This window comes from Camellia sinensis, chromosome 2 (genome assembly GCF_055761805.1).
Source record: "Camellia sinensis isolate YWXY chromosome 2, ASM5576180v1, whole genome shotgun sequence".
NCBI classification, from domain to species: Eukaryota; Viridiplantae; Streptophyta; class Magnoliopsida; order Ericales; family Theaceae; genus Camellia; species Camellia sinensis.
The window spans coordinates 72,580,539-72,603,695 of NC_138962.1; the positions used below are offsets into that span (position 1 = coordinate 72,580,539).

Here is a 23,157-nt window from a genome sequence, read left to right on the forward strand (position 1 = left end):
ACTAATATGTACCTTGCGTGGGTTTTTTTCACTAGTATATATATATATATATTGTTGATGGATAAAACTCCTCTATTATTTACGTTTAAGTGGTTAATTTTTCATAACTTACCTATCCAATATGCACACTATTTAACTACTATTATTATATCGGCTGTGATTCAGACCCCCAGCTGGGGCACCCCCAGTGACCCCAGCGCCACATGGCACTCTGCCAGTGGCTGAAACCAAAGAAAAAAAAAAAAAAAAAAAAAAAACAATTTTTTGGCCAATCAGGAGTGACCCCCAATACCCCCACTGGGGTCTTAAGCTTTATTCTTATTATATAAAACGTACAACCCATTGTTATGTACACTTTGGCCTATTTTGATAATCAAGTTAAAAGTAGCTTTTAATTTATTGATTTTTTTTAATCACATCAGTTCTATATTTTTGTACATATTTTTTTAAAAAAATCAAAAAAATTGGCTTCTAATCTACTTCTTAAAATATTAATTTCTTATATATTTTTGTTATTCTTAAATTACTTCTATATAATTATCTATATCATATTTTATATTATATTTGGTTTAGTTTTCTTAATTTATTTTTTAATATTTAGGCCTCGTTTGGCAAAAGACTATTTTAGTCAATTAGTTAAAAAGTTACTAAATTAGCCAAAAAGTCAACAACCCATACCAAAAAGTCAAAGATTCTCTTTTCTCTCTACTTTTTGCACATCTTTTCGTAATTAGCCAAAAAGTCATCTCAAACATACAAATTTTTTTTACCTACCTTTTTAACTAAATAGCCAAAAAATTACTAAATTAACCTGTTGCCAAACGAGGCTTTAGTGAATTTCACATAATATATTTTTTTGTTTTTTACAGCGGCACATATTCTTTTCTTTTGTCGTCCTTTTCCAGCCATAGCCTTAAACATTTGGTATAATCACCATCCCCAATTCAACCCTGTCTGTGTCTAGGGCTTGAGCTCCATTCAAAAAATGGCAGCTGTTTACAGCTTCTACATCATCAACAAATCAGGAGGCCTCATCTTCTATAAGGTCAAACTCAAATCTCTCTCTGTCTCTCTCTCTCTGTCTCTCATTTGTATTTTCTTGTCATAATTTTCTATATAAACAAACAGGAACACCAATTTCAGTTTCGTTAGTTTTTATGAATTCGTGAAAAATGATAGGATTACGGCTCTGCGGGACGAATGGATACGAATGATAGCTTGAGATTGGCGAGTTTATGGCATTCAATGCACGCTATCTCTCAACAGCTATCGCCTATCATGGGATGTTCAGGGATCGAGCTTCTCGAAGCTGACAATTTCGATCTCCATTGCTTCCAATCTCTTACTGGTAAATCTCATGGCATTTTCTTTGATTTCGTTTTAACTATGAAATTTGAAGTTTTATTTAGAAATCATGTCTTTTCGATGTACCTTAGTCTTCTGTTTGTTTTCCAAGAAATTCCAAGAATAGAGAAAAAAATTAAAAAAAATAATGAATTGTTGAAGCCGTGGTTTGCTTTGTTGGTTGCAAGTCCAACATTGTGATTTCTTAGTGCAGTTTGAAGCTTGTTAATGCTGTAATAGAATTTGAGAATCCTCAGTTTTAAAATCCCTTTTGAGGTTAAAGATTTGAGGATTCTTAGAATTATTAGGGGGACTTTAAAGTTCTGAATCACACATTTGAAGTTCTTTGAAAGTAGGTGCTATTTCAAAGTCATAGTCCTAAAATCAAATGACCGTGAAGAAAAGGATTGTTAACTATAGTAGAAACACAACTATTGTAGCCATTGATATGACCACCAAAGTTTCCATTGCTATCTTCGTTTGGCCATGATCATACCTGTCACACTTCTACCGGGACAATACCATTACTTATGCCACGTGTCATCATCATTGTTGTTGTTAAGAGCATTGGTACCGACACCACCATTGGAAGTTCCACATCACTACACTACTGCCCAATCCATTACCATGCTACCTCCGTGTTACTTTGAATGCTGCTACCATTGTTGGTGAGGTATTATGGGTATTATCATCACCAAAAAAAAAAAAGGAAAATCCAATTGATGTATTGAAAAAACGTAGATATAGAATTGTGATTCTCATAGATGATTAAATATCCATCTTTGGTATGCTCATCTTTGTGTTCCTAGACAACACCATTATCCTAGTAAATTACATATTGGTAAGTACGTTCAGAAACATGGTACATTTCTGTTCTAAAACGGTAAAATTAGTGATCTGAAGTGATTCCAAAAGTTGTTTTTTGCAATATATTTTCTTAAATGTTACCTTAAGAGGAAAAAAAAAAAAATCAAATATAATGAATTAAAATCTAAAAGAAGTTAAGTTTTGATAAGACAAAACAAAAATGGAAAAAAAATTAAAAAAAAATTATCGGATGCTTAATTGCTATAAGAAAATTACTCTAGAAGTACATTACTTTTTTAAGTGTAATATATACAAGTCTATTCTTATTGTACCACATTTTAGAACATGTGGCGTACCACATTCCTGTTCCCGTTCCACGTATCAAAATGATTCACGTTTCAGGTAACATAGACTTATCTAGATTGGAGATGCATTCCACTCTACTTGGGGGCACAGAAGAAAAGAATTCAAGAGCGTGAATACCTCTTGTTAAGAAGTTGATTCACATCATCTTAAAAGTTCTTTGACCAATGATTTTTCCTCAGTCTTTCACTCATTTGCAACATTTTATTTTTAGGTGCCACAGAATGAATCCTGCTTTAATACCAACTGATGTTGTGAAAAAAAAAAAAAAACTGCAAAAAGAACTTCTGGGATTGAATCATCAATCACTGTAATCAGAAACTGAGGCTGAAAAGACTGTAAAGGAGAGATCTCCAAGCAATAGTGTATTTTTTCAATATTATAGCCAAAGCAGGTCTCCTTTTCCAGATTTCATTCATGTTTATAAGACATTACAGCCATAGCTGTCATCTAATGCACTCTTATATATTCACTAGACATATCCAATATCAAATGTAGCAAGTTACTAGGCACATAGTTAATGTCTACTGAGACTTGTTGATCATATTAATTCCAATACAAGTTCCAAATAGGTGTCACAATATACCTCCTAAGTTCCTAATTTACTGATTTCCCATGTATACCCAATCTGTCCCATGAGTAAAAATCTATACTTCATAGCCAATTAATTTTCTCATATCCAATTGGCTGTGTTAGAAGAGTTTATTCGATTCCATCATAACCCCTCCATTTTGAAATTCCTCAGTAGTTATAAATTCTTCATCCAAACACACTTTAGCTAAATTTTTTGTTGTTCTCTTGCAGGGACAAAATTTTTTGTCGTCTGTGAGCCAGGAACACAACATATGGACGGCCTCTTGAAACATATCTATGAACTGTACACAGATTATGTTTTAAAGAACCCCTTTTATGAAATGGAGATGCCAATCCGATGTGAGCTCTTTGATATAAACCTGGGACAGGCAGTTCAGAAGGATCGTGTCGCCTTGTTGGGGCGATGACACTTACCTTGAAGCCTTTATTGGACTAAAGTTTCATATGTCTGTTTTTGTTCATCTTAAGGAAACTATCTCAACTTCTAGTTTGTTCTAACTGGTTCAGTTTGATGTATGCTACTTTGTTTGGATTGGGTCCATATGTTATGATATATAGCTGAAGTATGTAGACGGAGATTTTTATGATTTTGTCACTGAGGGGGAAAGAAATTAAATAGAAAGAAGTAACTTCTGTTATATGTTATCGACTCTTATCATTGAAGAATCTGACAATGATTCAAAAAATAACAGTATTTATTGTTCTCCTCCATCTTATTTCCTTTGTTCTCTTTTTACTCTTCATCTTTCTACCCAAAAATTCATACTTCATACATTTAACTCAATTCTTTTCTCCTTACTTAGGCCATGTTTGGCAATTGGCTAAAATAGCCAAAAGCCAATACAAAAAGTCAACCCATTCTATCTATTTTTTTACACGTCGTTTCGTAAGAAGCCAAAAAAAAAAAAAAAAATACTAAAAAAGTCAATTCTCAAATGAGCCCTTAGTCACTATCTTTCTATATATCAGTATATTTGCGACAAATTCGTCCACTTTTGCTAATTTTTTGTGGTTTGGGGATCAGAAAGGGAAATCTTATCATTGGTTGAGTTGGAGGAATCTTTGTTTGCCTAAATCCAATGGAGGTTGGGTTTTCAGGACATTTCCTGTTTTAATCCATCTCTTTTGGCCAAACAGGTTGCCTTCTATTCATTTGTCCCGATTCTTTATTTTCACTATTCTTTTATAACCAAATATGCTTTAGTTCTCCATTTCTCCCCTTTGTTTCTGTCAATCTCTTCTTTCTAGCTCTTGGTGTAGTTCTCTTTTTAGGGAGTTTTGAAATTGAGTTTAATGATTCAGGCAAGTTCTAGTTCCCATATTTCAATTTTGGAAGACTATTGGATTTCTAACCTGTCTCCATGAATTAGCTTCTCCTTAGTCCCTTCTGAGTCCACCCTTTGCTTTATCACCCCCAACCATTGTTATGGATCTGTTTCTTTCCCAGAAAGACAATGGAATCGCTCCCTGGTTTGTTCTCTTTTTCGTTTTTGTTTTCGTTTTCGTTTTCGTTTTCCTGTAGCTAATTGTATCTGCTCTCTACCTTTCTTGCAGTTTGGATTTTCTGATAGTCTCATTCTGCCTCGGGAGAATTCACTCTGCTTACACTCTTCTTCTTGATCACCATTACTCTCTCAGCTTAGAGCCAGGATTTCTGGTCTTATTTATTGTGATCTTACCTCTTCTTCACCTACACTTTTCCCTATCAATTCCCAGTCATCCAGGTTGTTGAATCTTCCTGTGCCTTTTATAGTATTGGTGTTTCTATAGCAGGCTTGTCAGGATAAGCTTTTCTATGGCTCCAAGCTTGTCAAATGGTGGTGTAGATACTCTTTGCCCTTTTTGTTCTCAGACTGGATAGACTGGATCACGTTTTTCTTCTTTCTGACTTTGTCGAACCTGTAGTGCAGAGCAATTTTCTTTCAAAAGCTGGTTGGGGGATTGGTTTACTAGGGGATCTTTGGGGAAGATTGATATTCAACCATCATGCTTAATATCTCATGTATTTGGACCATTTGGAAGGCTCACAATAAGGTGACTTTTGACCACACTCTCCAGTTCCCTACAGTTGCATCATTAAACATTTTAGTTTTATCGAACCATTAGGGTTATCCTAGTGTTCAGACCCCGTGTAGCTCCCCGCCCCCTCTAATGTACAAAAGAAAAACTTTTTAGTTTTATCAACCTAATCAATTGTATATTTCTTGTTCCCAGCTTGCTTCCCATACTGTTCCTTGCTTGAACTCTCAAAACTTCTAGGTCTTCTCTGTTTTTTTTATGACAAATCTTTTATTGCTCGAAACATTTCTTGCTCAACCGAACAAGTCAACAAATACTGTACTAGCAGTAACTCACAAGATTTCTTCCAAAACCAAGAAACCATTTCCCCGGCTCCACAGTCCCTGAATATCCCTTTTGCAATGGCCATGCCCGGGCTGCCCATTTTGCTGCCATCAATATCAAGTTTGACGTGCCTTGGTTGTGGCTGGCACCACTTAACCGGGATTGAGTAATGCACACACTGTTATCTTAACGAATTCCATCAGTTTTGCACTTTAATCTGAACCACATGGGATTAAGTAACGTACATTTTTCAATCACATAGGATTATGTGTTTTGGTGCAGAGATAAAATGTAATTAATCTTCGAAAAGAATGATTTTAGTTCAGGTCTTGGGTACAATTAGCAGCAGATTTCATCAGTTGAGCTAATTACTACCTTTTATTTGTTGTTTTTTGGGAAAGTAAATTACTACCTTTTAGTAAACGCTACTAGTTTGCATTTCAGTTGTACAACCTAACAACAGCAGGCAGTCAAAGCATTTGCTCTTGCAGTCTTGCATTACACAAAATTAAGTGCTGTTCTTTTTTCTTTTTTCTTTTTTCTTTTTATATTTGCATTGTAGAATCCTCAGAAGGAAGGAAGAACAAATGTTGTGTCATTTTGTTGATAGTATGTGTGGATCATACACAAAGATGAATGTATATAACAGTGACAACAAAATACTTGAAACCTTGACAGATTTAGGGAAATGGAGACAACAATAAGTGCAAGAAATTTATCTTACGCCAAGGAGTCTAATAATCATAGTTTAACTAATTGAGAGAGAGCGAGAGAGAGAGAGAGAGAGTGCGAAATGATTGAACAATACTCATCAACTAACAAGCATAAAACCAGTTACAAGAGCCATTGTAATGAGCTGCCTCATCTGCTTGTTCTGGTCACCCAACGGGTTCACCCATAAAAACTCCGTAACAAAAATACCATCACATATGGCCACTTCTCTTGACGTTTTCCATTCATAAAACATCATACCCCTGTAATCTTTCTGATCGAACGACCGGAACGCCTCCCTGAACAATTCCATCACTGCATAGTAACTGTTGTCACAAACAGTTAGATAGTCCCTCATCCCTACATCTGTTGTGTCTGTGTCTGCTAGGAGTCTCTTCACAAATATGTATGTGTTGGTTGCGTTATACAGCGATTGCTCAATTGTGATCTGTGCTAGGCCCTCGACATTTGTTGTTGGGGCCTTTAGGTTTTCATTGAAAGTTGTGTTGCAAAATCCGAAATCCTCGCATTGGTGACAAATCTGATCAATCAGTTGTTGGGTTCGGGGGTCACTGGAAGCAGGCTGGATGAAGAGAGTGATGACTAGTAATGGAGATAGTAGGGAACAAGAAAAGAAAGAAGCCATTTTTGTTCTCTCTTCCAGTAAGGGTAGGAAGTGAGGAGAGAGTGAAGGAGAGAGAGAAGTACATACATGGGGGGATGTATCATTGTTGTTGAGTTGGAGAGAGAGAAGTAAATGTTGAAGAATCACATTAATGATTATACACATATTGGCATATTAATTAACTCAATAGTAGATGACATTTAGTACATTTTGGCACATTGATGATAGTACACTTTGCATATATAGCGCGACTTAGTATTTATCAAAATATATATATATATATATATAGAGAGAGAGAGAGAGTGCAACTTAATATACAATTTTATTTTCGCCAAAATAGGGTTTGGAAAGAGCAAGATATATGGAATTTCTCCTTTATTTTTGGACAGGTTGTTTCTGTGATAGTTCAATTTGCTCGTTGGTCTTTTTCTTTTTTCTTTTGGTAATAGTGAGAATTGAATATCCTAGGTAACAAAATGTTAGAATTCACCCAATATTATGTATTTGTGTGCAGTACCGTAGTCTGAGAAATTATATACTACATAGATTAAGGAAATCACTCACTTATAATTAAATTAACAAAGTACATTATAGCATACATGGAAAAAGAAGTAGATCAGCATGTATGTAAAATCCCAATCACTGGGCGATCCCTTGCGCTCAGATCAGGTCTATTAAAGGATATGACTTTATCTTAATATAATCCAAATTTAATCTAAAAAATCTGAATTCATTAAGAGAAATTTGATATGATAGCCCAAATCTGATTGATCCAATCACTAATGTTGTGTTTGGATTATAAATTTAGGTAGAGATTTGGAAGGAGAAAAGAAAAAATGAGAGAAATGTGAATGAAATATAAGTTAGGTGAGAGAGAACATCCTGATATTTTCTTTCCTCCTGTCTCAAGGCTCTTCTCTTGCATCTCCTCTCCCAATCTTTTATCCTCCTATCTCAATGTTCTTTCTATTAAACGATTAAAGAGGCTCATGTCCGGAAAGATCGATAGAGGATCTGATGTTTGATTGATTGTGTTCTAGGACTTATATGGCAATTACTGGCTCAATCCGTAAAACCAGGAAAATCTGATATGAATATGATTAAATTAGTCATTAACATAGGTGTAGGCAAAATCTGAAGAGGATGAGAAGCAGAGCACCAGTGTTTTCACTAGATATAGTATAAAAGTAATAGAAAGTGGATTCAACACTTGTAAACTATGAAATATATTAGTACAATCATAAATTTTCAAATATTCACATACCCAACGAATACAAGTTAATCAGAAACCAAAAGCAATCTCTATCTTCCTTAATTGCAACAATCTTCCACTAAAAGGTAAGCCAACTTCAAAAATAAAAGGCCACCTTCTTAACTTTGAAAAGCCTATACATAACCAAAAACCAGAAAAATATGTTTAGGCATTAATATTAGGGCGGTGATTGAGGGCCCGAAAGCCGTGCCCCGAATTGCCCGAAATTTCCATTTCAGGTAAAAAAAAAAAAAAAAAAAAGGAAAAAAGAAAGAAAAAAAGAGAACAGTTTCCAAAACTGGAAATTAGGGGTATTAGGGCCAATTTTTTTAGGGCCACCAATCATTTTCCTTAATATTATTACTGTCCTTAGCTTGCCAAAAAAAAACTAGGCAGCAGATGGGGCGGTAATGTAATGACCAGGGTTAGCCTCTGACACCGTTGCCGCCATGAATTTGTCAGCTTCACCTTCAATGGGTGATGTGTTAGTCTTCTTATAATCCAATGACTCATCATTGTATATGTCCCACCAGCTCTTCACTAACATCTTAATGTCTTTCCTTTTCATGTTCTCTTCAATTCCAGTATACCTCCATGGCTTTGATCCCTGAAAAGAAAGAAATAAAGAAAGAAGCCAAATGACAAATTAATTAATTTAGAATATTGATTTCATTTATTTAAAATAATTTGAGAAAAAGAAGAAAAGATTTGATCATTGATCATGAACACTCACCGCGGCACAGTAGTGAACAACTTTCACTTTATTAAGTTCAATGTTTTCTGGGTGACGCCAAAGCATGGCCAAAACAAGGTTGTAAGTTGGTGGGATAGGCTTGTAGACATCCTTAAAGAACATATTCAAAAAGTCCTGCAAGCACAATTGTTTAAGTTTATACCAAATTATTGCCAAAATAATATCTACATTTATAGGAAACAGATTCTCTATACCAAAATTCATGCCGCTATCTCAAATATAATTTTGACTGCATACCATTTTCTTGAAATTTTCTTATTTTGATATTCTTGCCACATCATGTGAATGAAAATTCATTGAAAATAAAATAACAACATGAATTTTAAAGACGAAGGATTTTGTCTATTTCGATAGATCGACTAATGCATGTTAGGATTTTTAACTTTTAATATCAATATTAACTGATATATCGGTAGATATTATCTAATATTGGGTAATATATAACAATATTGTTGATATTGATACTGTTATTTAAAAGGTGTTGGAGTGACAAATTTTGATTATTACCTGCTCAGCAAAAGGGGTAGGCGGAGTGATTTTGAGGGTCTCTAAGAGGTCATCATAAATTGGGAGACTAGGCTCGAACACAAACATGCCAGCATTGAAGTAGAGGGGAGGCTTAGGACCCAACTCTCTAGGCCACTGGACCTTATCAGGGCACTGTTGGCAGTACCCAATCTGGTACTGTGGGGTATGAGACCATGGGTATGTTTGGTTTGAGTTTGGGAGATGAGTTTTAGAGATAAAAAGTACGAAAAGTTGTTTGGTTTGGTTTTTTTTAAAAGATGTTTTGGAAAATTATTTTGAGAGAGAGTTTTGAAAAAAAGTGATTGATTTGATGTGTATGAGAGAGAGATTTGTTTGGAAAACTTGTAAACCAAACAAGTTTTGGGAAATTTTTTTGGAAAAATTTGTTTGGTTTGATTACTTTTGAAAACTTATTTGTAGAGAATTTTTCTCAAAAATTTTTGGGAAACACAAACCAAACAAGGCCCATGTCTTCTCGCAGAAACAATCCTTCACAGCATAGAAGTAGCCATTTGGGTTGTCAAAGAGGTGGTCTATATTTTCAAACACCTGGATGTCTCCGTCCAAATATATCATCTTGTGGTACTCCACAAACTGCAATTGATTACAAGTCAATATGCCTTATTTCAGCCAGAAAGATAATTAATATGAATAACAAGGAAATTAAGAACTTACCATGAAATTTTTTTTTCCTAAATTTTGTTATCATTAGACACATACCTCCCAGATACGAAGCTTGGAGTAGTTGATGACATAGTAGGCCATAGCAAACTGGGTCTGGTTCGCCGGTGGGTACACCGGCTCGATCTCACGGACTATGCAGCCCTGAGCTAGCAGCATACGGCGGTGGTCCTCCGGCACGTCAGGCAGGACCGCCACCACTAGCGGGTACGCAGTCTTGACCTTCCTCAGGCCCTTGGCCAGCCCAACCACGCCCTTCACGTAGTCACCATTCCCTGCCAAGAATGTCACATAAGCCCGGCTCGTCAGGCTGGCTGCCTTGACCAGGCTGGTAGCCTTGGTGGTTGCACTCACAAGTTCAGGAGCCATTTGAGTTTTAGAGAAAGAAAGGGTGGTCTGTAGAGAGAGAAAGGAAGTTGGGAAGTATTTTTGAGAAAATGAAGAAGAAATGTGGGGATGTTTTGGTGAGTTTTGTGGGTTTTTCTTCAATGGGGGCATTGGTTACTTATAGGAGTTGATGGATGAATCTTCGAGGAAGCTGATGTAAAAGACGTTGTTTAATTAACTGCTTTTTTATGTTTGATGAGAGACGACGGCGTCGTTTTGGTGGTGTGTGGAATGTTTTCCCAACGGAATGGGGACAGTGGGTCCTACGGATATCCCAATCAAATCGGACTGTACGCGTGTTGGAGTGGGTGTGGCGGTGATCCCATCTGACGGCTGTGAGTTTCCTCCTCGAATGGATAAAGTCTGGAAGTGGATAATGGGTCGGTGCAATTAAAAGGATAGACTAATGTAATGTAAAACAAATGATTTTTTATTTTTTTTTTAGGTTGGGTTGTTTACTTTTTCATTTGATTTTCTGGGGTAATGTATGATCATTTAAAAAAAAAATATTAATTTGTTTATTGTCTTATAAGTTAACGTTATGGTAGAGATATAGTAACTATCTTTACTCACAATTTATTATTAATTTATTAAATGATAAATAAAATATAATATAAATTTTATGTGATTTTTGAAATAAAAAGACACATTAGATAAGAAATACAGCAATGCTACAGACCCCCAGTGACCCTCCAGTGCCACGTGTCGGCCTGGGGTTGGCTGAAAATAAAAAAAAAAAAAAAAACTGTTTTTTGGACCAATGGGAAGGGACTCCCAGTACCCCCACTGGCGTCCGAAGCTTTATTCTAAGAAATAATACATAAAATAATTCTACATATAATGTTATTTCTTATCTCATTTTCTTATTTAAGACACATGTGAGTAGATTTTATATGTATTAATGAATGTAGGTCCCAATGCTTTATGTTCAAACATGAGTGAGACAATGAGGTAAGAAATAAAATTATATACGCCATCTGTCTCAAAATATTAGTCCCTTATTCCATTTTTTATTGTCTCAAAATATTTGTCAATTTTCAAAAATTAAGGAATAAAATAATATGAATTTATTATTTTTCCCTTCTTTTAAATTTATAAATAATACAAAAAATACAATTATGACAATTGATATTCTTAAAAAAATGTACTATTAAAGGATAATTTTAAAAAATTAATATTTTTAAAATTATAATAATTATACTATCAAAAAAAGTTGAATTCTCCAAAGGAAACAATTATTTTGAAACGGATGGAGTAATATGTATGATTAATTATTCTAGGCTACACAGTATTTAAAAACAATTAAACATTAATTTGGCAAATTAATTACCCAAGTAATTGGGTCTTAAGAGAGCGCAGTGTGTTATTAAAGAGTTTGATAGCTAACAGGAGTGTTAGGCTATGAGCATAATTAACATTAACATCAGGTATTTAGTTTATGTACTGTTGGGGTATATCTCTTTATTAGAGTTTGAGACTCAATTAGTTTGTTAAAGAATTTAATTTGGTTTGGTTTAGGTATAATACATTTTAATATATTATATCTAATTTTTTTGAACACCTAATTCAGTTTGGTAACAACTAAAATTTTGATAAAATAAACCCAAAATTTAATATATATATATATATATATGTATATCGTTTATTCTACACAAGAAAAAACGTGCCGTACGGCTGCTACAAATTTGTTTCACCTTTTTTCCGAAGTGTTGTGCAGCTGGTTTGTGTGTGTACCGGCTGGGTAATCAATTCGGTGGACTTGCTTTATGTGGCAACAATTTGTTTGATATAAATTCAAGTCAGTGGATTGTTTTCAAGCACGGTTTAAGGGCTTTGACAACTTTGGCGCGCAGAAGGTGTTGATTTGGGTTGTTATTTTGGGTCTTCTATAACTCTGTTTTGAAGATTTTGATTCATCTATTTGGTGAGGTCTTTCCTCTTGTTTATTTGTGATTATTTAGAATTCATCTAAGGGTGATTTTGTGAGACCATTCGTGTCTCATTTGTAATCGTTTGTAAACTTTATGGTTGATAGTAGAATCGGATTTCGATCCTGTGGACGTACCTCATATTGAGGGAATCACGTAAAAATTCTTGTGTTGTTTTTTATTTAATTTTTTCGCATTAGTTTTTATTCTCATTGATTGATTTACTTGTGGGAATCATTGATTTTCCCTAACAACTGGTATGAGAGCTTACGGTTTATTTGGGTCTATTTATTTGTGTAAATCAATGGAGAAGAATGTGGGTCGTATGTCTCGCTTTAATAGAAGCAATTGGGTAACTTGGAAAATTAAAATGGAGGACCTATTACTTTGTAAAGATTTGTATGGACCCATTGAGTGTGATAGTGGCAAACCCGAGGGTATGAAAGATAATGAATGGAATAGGCTTAATCGAAAAGCCGTTGGTGTTATCCGTCAATGGAATGATGACAGTGTGTTTCATCATGTTGCTACTGAAACTTCAGCACATGATTTATGAAAAAAATTAGAAGGCCTTTACGATAGGAAATCAGCCACAAATAAAGCTTTTCTGTTTCGTAAGTTGGTCAATTTAAAATATAAAAAGGGCAGCCCTATTCCGGAACATCTGAATGAAATAAAGAGTATTGTTAACCAACTTGCTTCTATGAAAATTATTTTTGATGATGAGTTGTAGGCTTTGATGCTACTTAGTTCTTTACCCGAAAGTTGGGAGACTTTAGTTGTGACAGTTAGTAATTCGGCGCCTGATGGAGTTGTCACAATGGACCAAGTCACTAGTAGCTTGTTGAATGAAGAAACTAGAAGAAAATCAGCGGGTTTCTCTCATTCGGAAGCATTCGTTGTGAGAGGTCGAAGCAAAACAAGGGGGAGGAATAAGACTCCTCATGGTCGTGATCAAAGCCGTGACAAATCAAAAGATGGTTCTTTTTCAAAGAAAGACATTGAGTGCTATTATTACCATGAGAAATGGCACATGAAGCGAGAATGCCGAAAGCTCAAGAATAAGGAGAAAAAGCGTGACAAAAGTGTGGCTAAGTGCAAAAAGACTCATACACTTTATTCGATGTAAGGAAAAATTTGTAAAAGTATTGTCAATGCACTTGAAGATGATACTTCTATCGAATTATGGCACCAACGGCTTGGCCATATAAGTGAAAATGGGCTACAAGTTTTGTTCAAAAAAGAACTTCTACTTGGTTTGAAAGGTACACATCTTAAAACTTGTGTTCATTGTTTGGAAGGTAAACAACATAGAGTTTCTTTTCAGAAAAATGTTACTTCTAGAAAAGAAAATGTTTTGGAGTTGATTCATTCGGATGTTTGCGGTCCTTTGAAAGTTAGAACACGTAGTGGTGCACTTTATTTTGTTACTTTCATTGATGACTATTCAAGGAAAGTTTGGGCTTTTCTACTAAAAACTAAAGATTAAGTTCTAGAAGTATTTAAGCATTTTCAAGCCATGGTTAAAAGAGAAACATGGCAAAAATTGAAGTGCATTCGATCAGATAATGGTGGTGAATACATTGGGCCATTTGATGAGTATTGTCGTAGCCAAGGTATTCAGCACCAAAAGACAGTTAAGAAGACTCCTCAACAAAATGAGGTTGCCTAGAGGATGAACCGCACCATTGTGGAAAGAACAAGGTGTTTGCTTTCAAAAGCTAAATTGCCAAGATTCTTTTGGGATGAGGCAATGAAGACAACGGTTGACGTGATCAATTTGTCTCTTTCCTATCCTTTGAATGGTGATGTTCCAGAAAGAGTTTGGACTAGCAAAGATGTGTCTTATGAGCACTTGAGAGTGTTTGGTTGCCGAGCTTTTGTTCACATTCCAAAGGATGAGAGGTCCAAGCTTGATAGTAAGTCAAGACAATGCATTTTTTTTTGCTATGGGCGTGATGAATTCGGGTATAGATTGTGAGATCCAATCGACAAGAAAGTCATTCGAAGCCGTGATGTTGTGTTTCTTAAAGACTAAACAATTGAAGACTTTGGCAAAGGTGATCAACCGGGGCCAAAAAATAGTGATCTCATTGACATGGATCCATCTCTTTCATCTTCAATTGATGATGAAAATGGGGGAGATGTGCAACCACCTATTGAAGATGTGGTAGATGATGCTAATCCTAATGAAGTTGAGTTAGAAATTGAGGAAGAGCATCCAACTCAACAACCACCACCACAACTTGAGTTGAGGAAATCTACAAGGGATCGACAACCTTCGAGAAAGTATCCTCCCAATGAGTTTGTGTTGATTTCCGATCAAAGAGAGCCCGAGAGCTACCAAGAAGCAATTGAGCATGCAAAGAAAGATGATTGGAAAAAGGCAATGGAAGAGGAGATGAATTCCTTACTTGAAAATCACACTTATGATTTAGTGAAGTTGCCTAAAGGGAGAAAAATTCTGAAAAATAAGTGGGTTTTCAAATTGAAGAATGATAGTAAGAATCTGAGATACAAAGTACGTCTTGTTGTGAAAGGCTTTGGGCAAAAGAAAGGTATTGACTTTGATGAGATTTTCTCGCCGGTTGTGAAGATGTCTTCTATTCGGGTTGTACTTGGCATGGCTGTAAGTATGAACCTTGAAGTTGAGCAACTTGATGTGAAGATCGCATTTCTTCATGGTGACCCTGAAGAAGAAATTTACATGGAGCAACCGGAAGGTTTTGTGGAAAAAGGGAAAGAGAAATTTGCTTGCAAATTGAAGAAAAGTTTGTATGGTCTCAAGCAAGCCCCACGGCAATGGTATAAAAAATTTGATTCTTTCATGATGAATAATGGTTTTTCTAAAACCACTTAGGACCATTGTGTGTTAGTAAAAAATTTCCCGAATGGTAAATTTATTATTCTTTTGCTTTATGTTGATGACATGTTAATTGTTGGTCAAGATTCTACCATGATTAACAAGTTGAAGTTAGAGTTGAGTAAATCTTTTGCTATGAAAGATTTGGGACCGGCAAAGCAAATACTTGGTATGAAAATTGTTCGTGATCGCAAAGAGGGGCTGATTTGGTTGTCTCAAGAAAGCTACATTGAGAAAGTTCTTGAAAGGTTCAATATGGATAAAGCGAAGTCGGTTGGTTGTCCACTTGCAGGTCACTTCAAGTTTAGTTCGAATCAATGTCCTACAAGTGAAAAAGGCAAGGAAGAGATGTTGAAAGTTCCTTATGCTTCAACAGTTGGTTCTTTGATGTACGCCATGGTTTGTACAAGGCCGGATATTGCTCACACCGTTGGTATGGTGAGTCGGTTTCTTTCTAATTCGGGTAAAGAACATTGGACAGCGGTAAAATGGATTCTGAGATATCTTCGAGGGATTTCGAAGGTGTGTTTGTGTTTTGGGGATGGTAAGCCGATGCTTGATGGGTTCACAGATTCTGACATGGCCGGTGATGTTGATTCTAGGAAATCTACTTCGGGATATTTAATGACTTTTGCAAGGGGAACTGTGGCATGACAACCTAAATTACAAAAATGTGTTGCTCTCTCAACTACTAAAGCTGAATTTATTGCCATTACAGAAGCTTACAAAGAAGAGTTATAGTTGAAGAATTTTTTGCAAGAGTTGGGTTTGAAGCAAGTAAAAATTCTACTTTTCATTCGAGATCGAAACACATTGATGTGAGATACTACTGGATTCGTGATGTGTTAGATTCGAAATTGTTACAACTCAAAAAGGTTCACACAGATGATAATATTTTAGATATGTTGACAAAGACTTTGTCGAGAGACAAGCAATTGAAGTGTCGAACTTTGGCAGGTATGGTTGATGTCTCCACTTAAGTCGATAGGGGGAGAATTGTTGGAGTATATCTCCTTATTGGAGTTTGAGACCCAATTGGTTTGTTAAAGAATTTTAATTTGGTTTGTTTAGATATAATATATATATCTAATTTTTTGGGAGACCTAATTCAGTTTGGTAACAACTAAGATTTTGATAAAATAAGCCCAAGATTTAATATATATATATATATATATATGTATATTGTTTATTCTACACAAGAAAAAACGTACTGTACGGCTGCTACAAATTTGTTCCACCTTTTTTCCGAAGTGTTGTGCGGCTGGTTTGTGTGTGTACAGGCTGAGTAATCAATTCGGTGGACTTGCTTTATGTAGCAACAATTTGTTTGATATAAATTCAAGTCAGTGGATTGTTTTCAAGCACGGTTTAAGGGCTTTGACAATTTTGGCGCGCAGAAGGTGTTGATTTGGGTTGTTATTTTGGGTCTTTTATAACTCTGTTTCGAAGATATTGGTTCATCTATTTGGTGAGGTCTTTCCTCTTGTTTATTTGTGATTATTTAGAATTTACCTAAAGGTGGTTTTGTGAGACCATTCGTGTCTCGTTTGTAATCGTTTGGAAATTTTATGGTTGATAGTGGAATCGGATTTCGATCCCATGGACATATCTCACATTGAGGGAACCACGTAAAAATTCTTGTATTGTTTTTTATTTAATTTTTTCGCATTAGTTTTTATTCTCATTGATTGATTTTCTTGTAAGAATCATTGATTTTCCCTAACAAGTACTTCGACCATCAATCTTTGACTTTTAATATGTAATTCAAAAGGAAAATGAGTTGGACCCCCTCAAGGAGGCACCCCCTTTGACCCCTCTCTCTCTCTGATTGGCCAGTTTTTCTTTTTTCTTTTTCTTTTTTTCCTTCTCCTCCAATCATCACCTGCCACGTGTGTGTGGGGGTAGTGGGGGTGGTGATTGGAGGGGGTCTCAATCACTTCCCAATTCAAAATGCTCAAGGCACTCAACAATCGAGTTAATTCAAATTATGATCCTATGGGTCAATTAGATTTTAAAAGTTTATTGCAGTTTCGGGTTAAATGGGGCATTACTCCTAAAGACAAAATCTAAAGGATCCATGTGATTTTGACATTAAACCAAAGATTCCAACTGATTTCATATCCAAACCCAAAGATCCCGTATGACTTTTATTAAACCGAAGAATCAAGCGACTTGACACCCCAGGCTCAAAGGTTCTATGTGACATTCACATTAAACCTAAGATTCCAAGTGACTTATTGACCCTTAAAACCCAGTATCCCAAGTGACTTGGCACCCAATTCTATAGGTCTCATGTGGTTTTGACATTGAGTCCAAAATCTCAAGTGACTAGACAGATCCGGCTAAAGACACCCATTGTCCTAAGTAACTTGACACACTCGGAATATGGTCCAAATATCCCAATATCAAACTTAACATGAACTCAACCAACAATATAAAGTTAAAGCTCTCATAACGCTATGTTTGATTGGAGGATTTGGGAAGAGATTTGAAAAATAAAAATGAAAAAGTAGATATAATGTGAATAAAATATATTTATATTTTATTTAATTTCACACACCTTTTCTTTTTCCGTTTCCAAATCTCCCAACTAAATATATTTAATTTCACACACCTTTTCTTTTTCCGTTTCCAAATCTCCCAACTAAATATAGCGTAAAATGGCTTGGCATTTACCCAAGGTGACAGTCCTCCCTCAGCCTAGTCCATTTTAGATGTTAAAGGATAAAATTTGAATAAAATATATATTGTTATGAAGTTTTGAACTAGTTTTTGAAAAGTTAAAAAAAAAAAAAAAATTAGACTTGATGGTAATTTGGAGGGAAAAATTATCCTTACCGTTGTTTTCTAGCTTACGTAGTACACGGGTTTGTTAGAATGCCTCATTGATTCGGGACAAAGCCCATCCCATACATACAATAGGCAAAGGAAAGACCCACATTTCGTAGATCCCACTCGACGGTTGAGCCCGTCCACTCGATCTCTTTTTCGATTCACTCACTAGTCCGCTTTTTAAAACATTGATTCTAAGTAACAAAATGTTAGAATTCATCCAGTATTATGTATTTGTGTGCAATACCATAGTCTAAGAAACTATATACTATATAGATTAAGGAAATCGCTCACTTAGGCCTTGTTTGGGAGCATGTTTTTTTAGTAACTTTTTGACTTTTTGACTACAATATAATGTAAAAAAAACTAATATATTTTGGATGACTTTTTGATTTTTTACGAAAAGATGTACAAAAAGTAAAAAGAAAAAGAAATCTTTGACTTTTTAGTATAGGTTGTTAATTTTTTTATTTTTTTAATAACTTTTTAATTTTTTGACTAAAAAGGTCACTTGCCAAACGATGCCTTATAATTAAATTAACAAAGTACATTATAGCATACATGGAAAAAGATAAGAGTAGGTCGGCATGTATGTAAAATCCCAATCACTGGGTGATCCCTTACGCTCAGATCAGGTCTATTAAAAGATCTAACTTTATCATAATGTAATCCAAATTTAATTTGAAAAATCTAAATTCATTAAGAGAGAAATTTGATGTGATAGTCCAAATCTGATTGATCCAATCACTAATGTTGTGTTTGGGTTTTAGAGATTTTGAAGGAGAAAGGAAAAAATGAGAGAAATATGAATGGAATATAAGTGAATGAAATAAGTTAAGTCAGAGAGAACATCCCGATATTTTCTTTCCTCCAGTCTCAAGGCTCTTCTCTCGCATCTCCTCTCCCAATCTTTTATCCTCCTATCTCAATGTTCTTTGTATTAAACAATTAAAGAGGCTCATGTCCGGAAAGATCGATAGAGGATCTGATGTTTGGTTGATTGTGTTCTAGGACTTATATGGCAATTACTGGCTCACTCCATAAACAAACATCCAAATTAACCAGGAAAATCTGATATGAATATGGTTAAATTTGTCATTAACGCAGGTGTTGGCAACATCTGAAGAGGATGAGAAGCGGAGCACCAGTGTTTTCACTGATATAGTATAAAAGTAATAGAAAGTGGATTCAACACTTGTAAACTATGAAATATATTAGTACAATCATACATTTCCAAATATTCACATACCCAACGAATACAAGTTAATCAGAAACCAAAAGCAATCTCTATCTTTCCTAATTGCAACCACTTCCACTAAAAGGTAGGCCAACTTCAAAAATAAAAGGCCGCCCTTCTTAACTTTAGAAAGCCTATACAAACCAAAAACTAGAAAAATATGTTTAGGCATTGATATTATTATTGTCTTTAGCTCGCGCAAAAAAAAAAAAAAAAAAGGCTAGGCAGCAGATGGGGCGGTAATGTAATGACCAGGGTTAGCCTCTGACACTGTTGGCACCATGAATTTGTTAGCTTCACCTTCAATGGGTGATATGTTAGTCTTCTTATAATCCAATGACTCATCATTGTATATGTCCCACCAGCTCTTCACTAGCATCTTAATGTCTTTTCTTTTCATGTTCTCTTCAATTCCAGTATACCTCCATGGCTTTGATCCCTGAAAAGAAAGAAAGAAAGAAGCCAAATGACAAATTAATTAATTTAGAATATTGATTTCATTTATTTAAAATAATTTGAGAAAAAGAAGAAAAGATTGGATCATTCATCATGAACACTCACCGCAGCACAGTAGTGAACAACTTTCACTTTATTAAGTTCAATGTTTTCTGGGTGGCGCCAAAGCATGGCCAAAACAAGGTTGTAAATTGGTGGGATAGGCTTGTAAACGTCCCTAAAGAACATATTCAAAAAGTCCTGCATGCACAATCATTTAAGTTCATATCAAATGATTGTCAAAATAATATCTATCAAATGAATGAAAATTCATTGAAAATAAAATAACAACATGAATTCTAAAGACTATAGATTTTGTCTATTTCGACAGATCGACTAATACGTATTAGAATTTGAACTTTTAATACCAATATTAACTGATATATCGGTAGATATTATCTAATATTGGGTGATATATAACAATATTGCTGATATTGATACTGTTATTTAAAAGGTGTTGGAGTGACAAATTTTGATTATTACCTGCTCAGCAAAAGGGGTAGGCGGAGTGATTTTGAGGGTCTCTAAGAGGTCATCATAAATTGGGAGACTAGGTTCGAACACAAACATGCCAGCATTGAAGTAGAGGGGAGGCTTAGGACCCAACTCTCTAGGCCACTGGACCTTATCAGGGCACTGTTGGCAGTACCCAATCTGGTACTGTGGGGTATGAGACCATGTCTTCTCGCAGAAACAATCCTTCACAGCATAGAAGTAGCCATTTGGGTTGTCAAAGAGGTGGTCTATATTTTCAAACACCTGGATGTCTCCGTCCAAATATATCATCTTATGGTACTCCACAAACTGCAATTGATTACAAGTCAATATGCCTTATTTCAGCCAGAAAGATAATTAATATGAATAACAAGGAAATTAAGAACTTATCATGAAATTTTTTTTTCCTAAATTTTGTTATCATTAGACACATACCTCCCAGATACGAAGCTTGGAGTAGTTGATGACATAGTAGGCCATAGCAAACTGGGTCTGGTTCGCCGGTGGGTACACCGGCTCGATCTCACGGACTATGCAGCCCTGAGCTAGCAGCATACGGCGGTGGTCCTCCGGCACGTCAGGCAGGACCGCCACCACTAGCGGGTACGCAGTCTTGACTTTCCTTAGGCCCTTGGCCAGCCCAACCACGCCCTTCACGTAGTCACCATTCCCTGCCAAGAATGTCACATAAGCCCGGCTCGTCAGGCTGGCTGCCTTGACCAGGCTGGTAGCCTTGGTGGTTGCACTCACAAGTTCAGGAGCCATTTGAGTTTTAGAGAAAGAAAGGGTGGTCTGTAGAGAGAGAAAGGAAGTTGGGAAGTATTTTGAGAAAATGAAGAAGAAATGTGGGGATGTTTTGGTGAGTTTTGTGGGTTTTTCTTCAATGGGGGCATTGGTTACTTATAGGAGTTGATGGATGAATCTTCGAGGAAGCTGATGTAAAAGACGTTGTTTAATTAACTGTTTTTTTATGTTTGATGAGAGACGACGGCGTCGTTTTGGTGGTGTGTGGAATGTTTTCCCAACGGAATGGGGACAGTGGGTCCTACGGATATCCCAATCAAATCGGACTGTACGCGTGTTGGAGTGGGTGTGGCGGTGATCCCATCTGACGGCTGTGAGTTTCCTCCTCGAATAGATAAAGTCTGGAAGTGGATAATGGGTCGGTGCAATTAAAAGGATCAACTATGATACAGACCACTAAAATAAAATCACTAAAAGCAGCTCTAATGACGTGGCATGCCTAAAAAAAAATTAAAATAGAAAGAAAAGAGGAAAAAGACAAAACACAAAGAGGAAAAAGACAATTTAATGCTCTTTTAGTGCTCTTCTTTTAGTGCTCTAAATCATTTTTCTAAAAGGATAGACTAATGTAAAACAAATGATTTTTTTTTTTTTTTTTTTTGGTTGGTTGAACGGATAAAACAATGAATTTGAAAATGAATACCTACACATTATCTATAAATATTTTACTACTCTCACAATCAATCACGGATCCAGTGTCACTGGGTTGTTTACTTTTTCATTTGATTTTCTGGGGTAATGTATGACCATTTAAAAAAATAATAATAATTTGTTTATTGTCTTATAAGTTAACGTTATGGTAGAGATATAGTAACTTTCTTTACTCATAATTTATTATTAATTTAAAATTAATTTATTAAATGATAAATAAAATATGATATAAAATTTATGTGATTTTTGAAACAAAAAGACATATTAGATAAGAAATAATACTGTTGGCTTTTTGGTTTTCGAAAGTTATTTTTGTAATTGCGAGCGTGTCAGTAAGGATCAATCAGTCCTTACAGAAAATTAATTACCAACCAATTATCAGACGATTGTGTTTTAGTTCTCTCAGTCTCAATGAAGAGGAATTTTACTGGTGGTTTGATTTAAGAGAATTAAACAAGATAACAATTAAATGAAGAACAATTTGAAACATTTCATTAAAATAAAAAACTTACAATGATTCAAACTCAGCCTCGTAGAGGTTTGCAACAACAATCTACTACTTGAAACTACTTCTGTGAACGAAGTGCAGTGCAAAAATTTAAAGTACAGAAATGTAAAGAACATGAAATGTAAGACTGGAAATGTAAAACTAAAAAGGAAAAAAAAGTAGAATAAGACTGGTTTTTTGGATCTGAATCTAGGAGCCTTTTTGTGGGCCTTCTCTGCTATTTATACTCCTCAAGGATGACCATCGAACTGTATTTCTAATCGTCGAACTGCTCCTCCATGATCGCTGATCATGTTGCCTTATAATTAGCTCCACTATGCTATCACTTGCAGTTAGGCTTCCCTCTTAAATTTGAATTTAAATGTGAGTAACCGTTGAAGCCACATCACCTTACATCTCTTTGTTGATCCACTACTACTCAGATCTCGTAATAACCAATACCAACTGCCACGTGTACGATCAGGATCGAAGACTTGAATAGTCTTCTTGTATTACTCTTATTCTGCCACGCGTCGAATTATAATTGGCTTGTACAAAATATGTAGCCAACATTACCCCTTGCACTAATATACCCAATACTTGGTGATATTAGTGGATCTAGGTTTTTTTATCCACGTCTTAGAACGTGCATGGGCTTTGCATTCTTCCAGAAATGCAACTGTCATTCATCATCTACATTAAACTCTCCTTTAATCTTTTGAATACCCCCACCACCTTAGTATTCGAACAGACTGATATATATTTTTTATGGCCGAATTGATTTTCGCCTCCATTGATCGAGCACATGAAGAGTCATCTAATGATGCTGTTTCTCCTCAAAAGAACCTCCATGCATTAATTAGCTACCTTTACCCACCTTTCTATATTCAGGTCATGGATGCCTTTGCAAATTATCAATCCTTGGACTACAAACAAATTGCCCTTAATCCTTTGATTCAGAAACTTAAAAATATGG

At 35.4% G+C, this 23,157-nt stretch overlaps 4 protein-coding genes across 4 annotated transcripts; 1 reads left to right on the forward strand and 3 right to left on the reverse strand.

The window, feature by feature from the left end:
- Positions 1–845: 845 nt before the first annotated feature.
- LOC114315937 (uncharacterized) lies at positions 846–3,746 on the forward strand. The gene is made up of 3 exons (XM_028262575.2): positions 846–1,045; positions 1,180–1,348; positions 3,319–3,746. Exons 1-3 carry the CDS (start codon positions 986–988, stop codon positions 3,513–3,515), a joined length of 426 nt encoding a protein of 141 aa, XP_028118376.1. The 5' UTR covers positions 846–985; the 3' UTR covers positions 3,516–3,746.
- A 2,499-nt stretch (positions 3,747–6,245) lies between these two features.
- LOC114315947 (uncharacterized) lies at positions 6,246–7,415 on the reverse strand. Its single transcript, XM_028262582.2, has one exon. It carries the CDS (start codon positions 6,950–6,952, stop codon positions 6,263–6,265), a length of 690 nt encoding a protein of 229 aa, XP_028118383.2. The 5' UTR covers positions 6,953–7,415; the 3' UTR covers positions 6,246–6,262.
- A 666-nt stretch (positions 7,416–8,081) lies between these two features.
- Positions 8,082–10,488, reverse strand: LOC114300112 (galactinol synthase 2). The gene is made up of 6 exons (XM_082906193.1): positions 10,042–10,488; positions 9,792–9,915; positions 9,301–9,497; positions 8,773–8,907; positions 8,391–8,646; positions 8,082–8,211 (listed from the first exon to the last, which is right to left on the reverse strand). Exons 1-5 carry the CDS (start codon positions 10,369–10,371, stop codon positions 8,428–8,430), a joined length of 1,005 nt encoding a protein of 334 aa, XP_082762319.1. The 5' UTR covers positions 10,372–10,488; the 3' UTR covers positions 8,082–8,211; positions 8,391–8,427.
- An 8,719-nt stretch (positions 10,489–19,207) lies between these two features.
- LOC145807645 (galactinol synthase 2-like) lies at positions 19,208–21,153 on the reverse strand. The gene is made up of 4 exons (XM_082906208.1): positions 20,675–21,153; positions 20,228–20,548; positions 19,811–19,945; positions 19,208–19,688 (listed from the first exon to the last, which is right to left on the reverse strand). The coding sequence occupies exons 1-4, from the start codon at positions 21,002–21,004 to the stop codon at positions 19,470–19,472; spliced, it is 1,005 nt and encodes a 334-aa protein (XP_082762334.1). The 5' UTR covers positions 21,005–21,153; the 3' UTR covers positions 19,208–19,469.
- Positions 21,154–23,157: the final 2,004 nt, after the last annotated feature.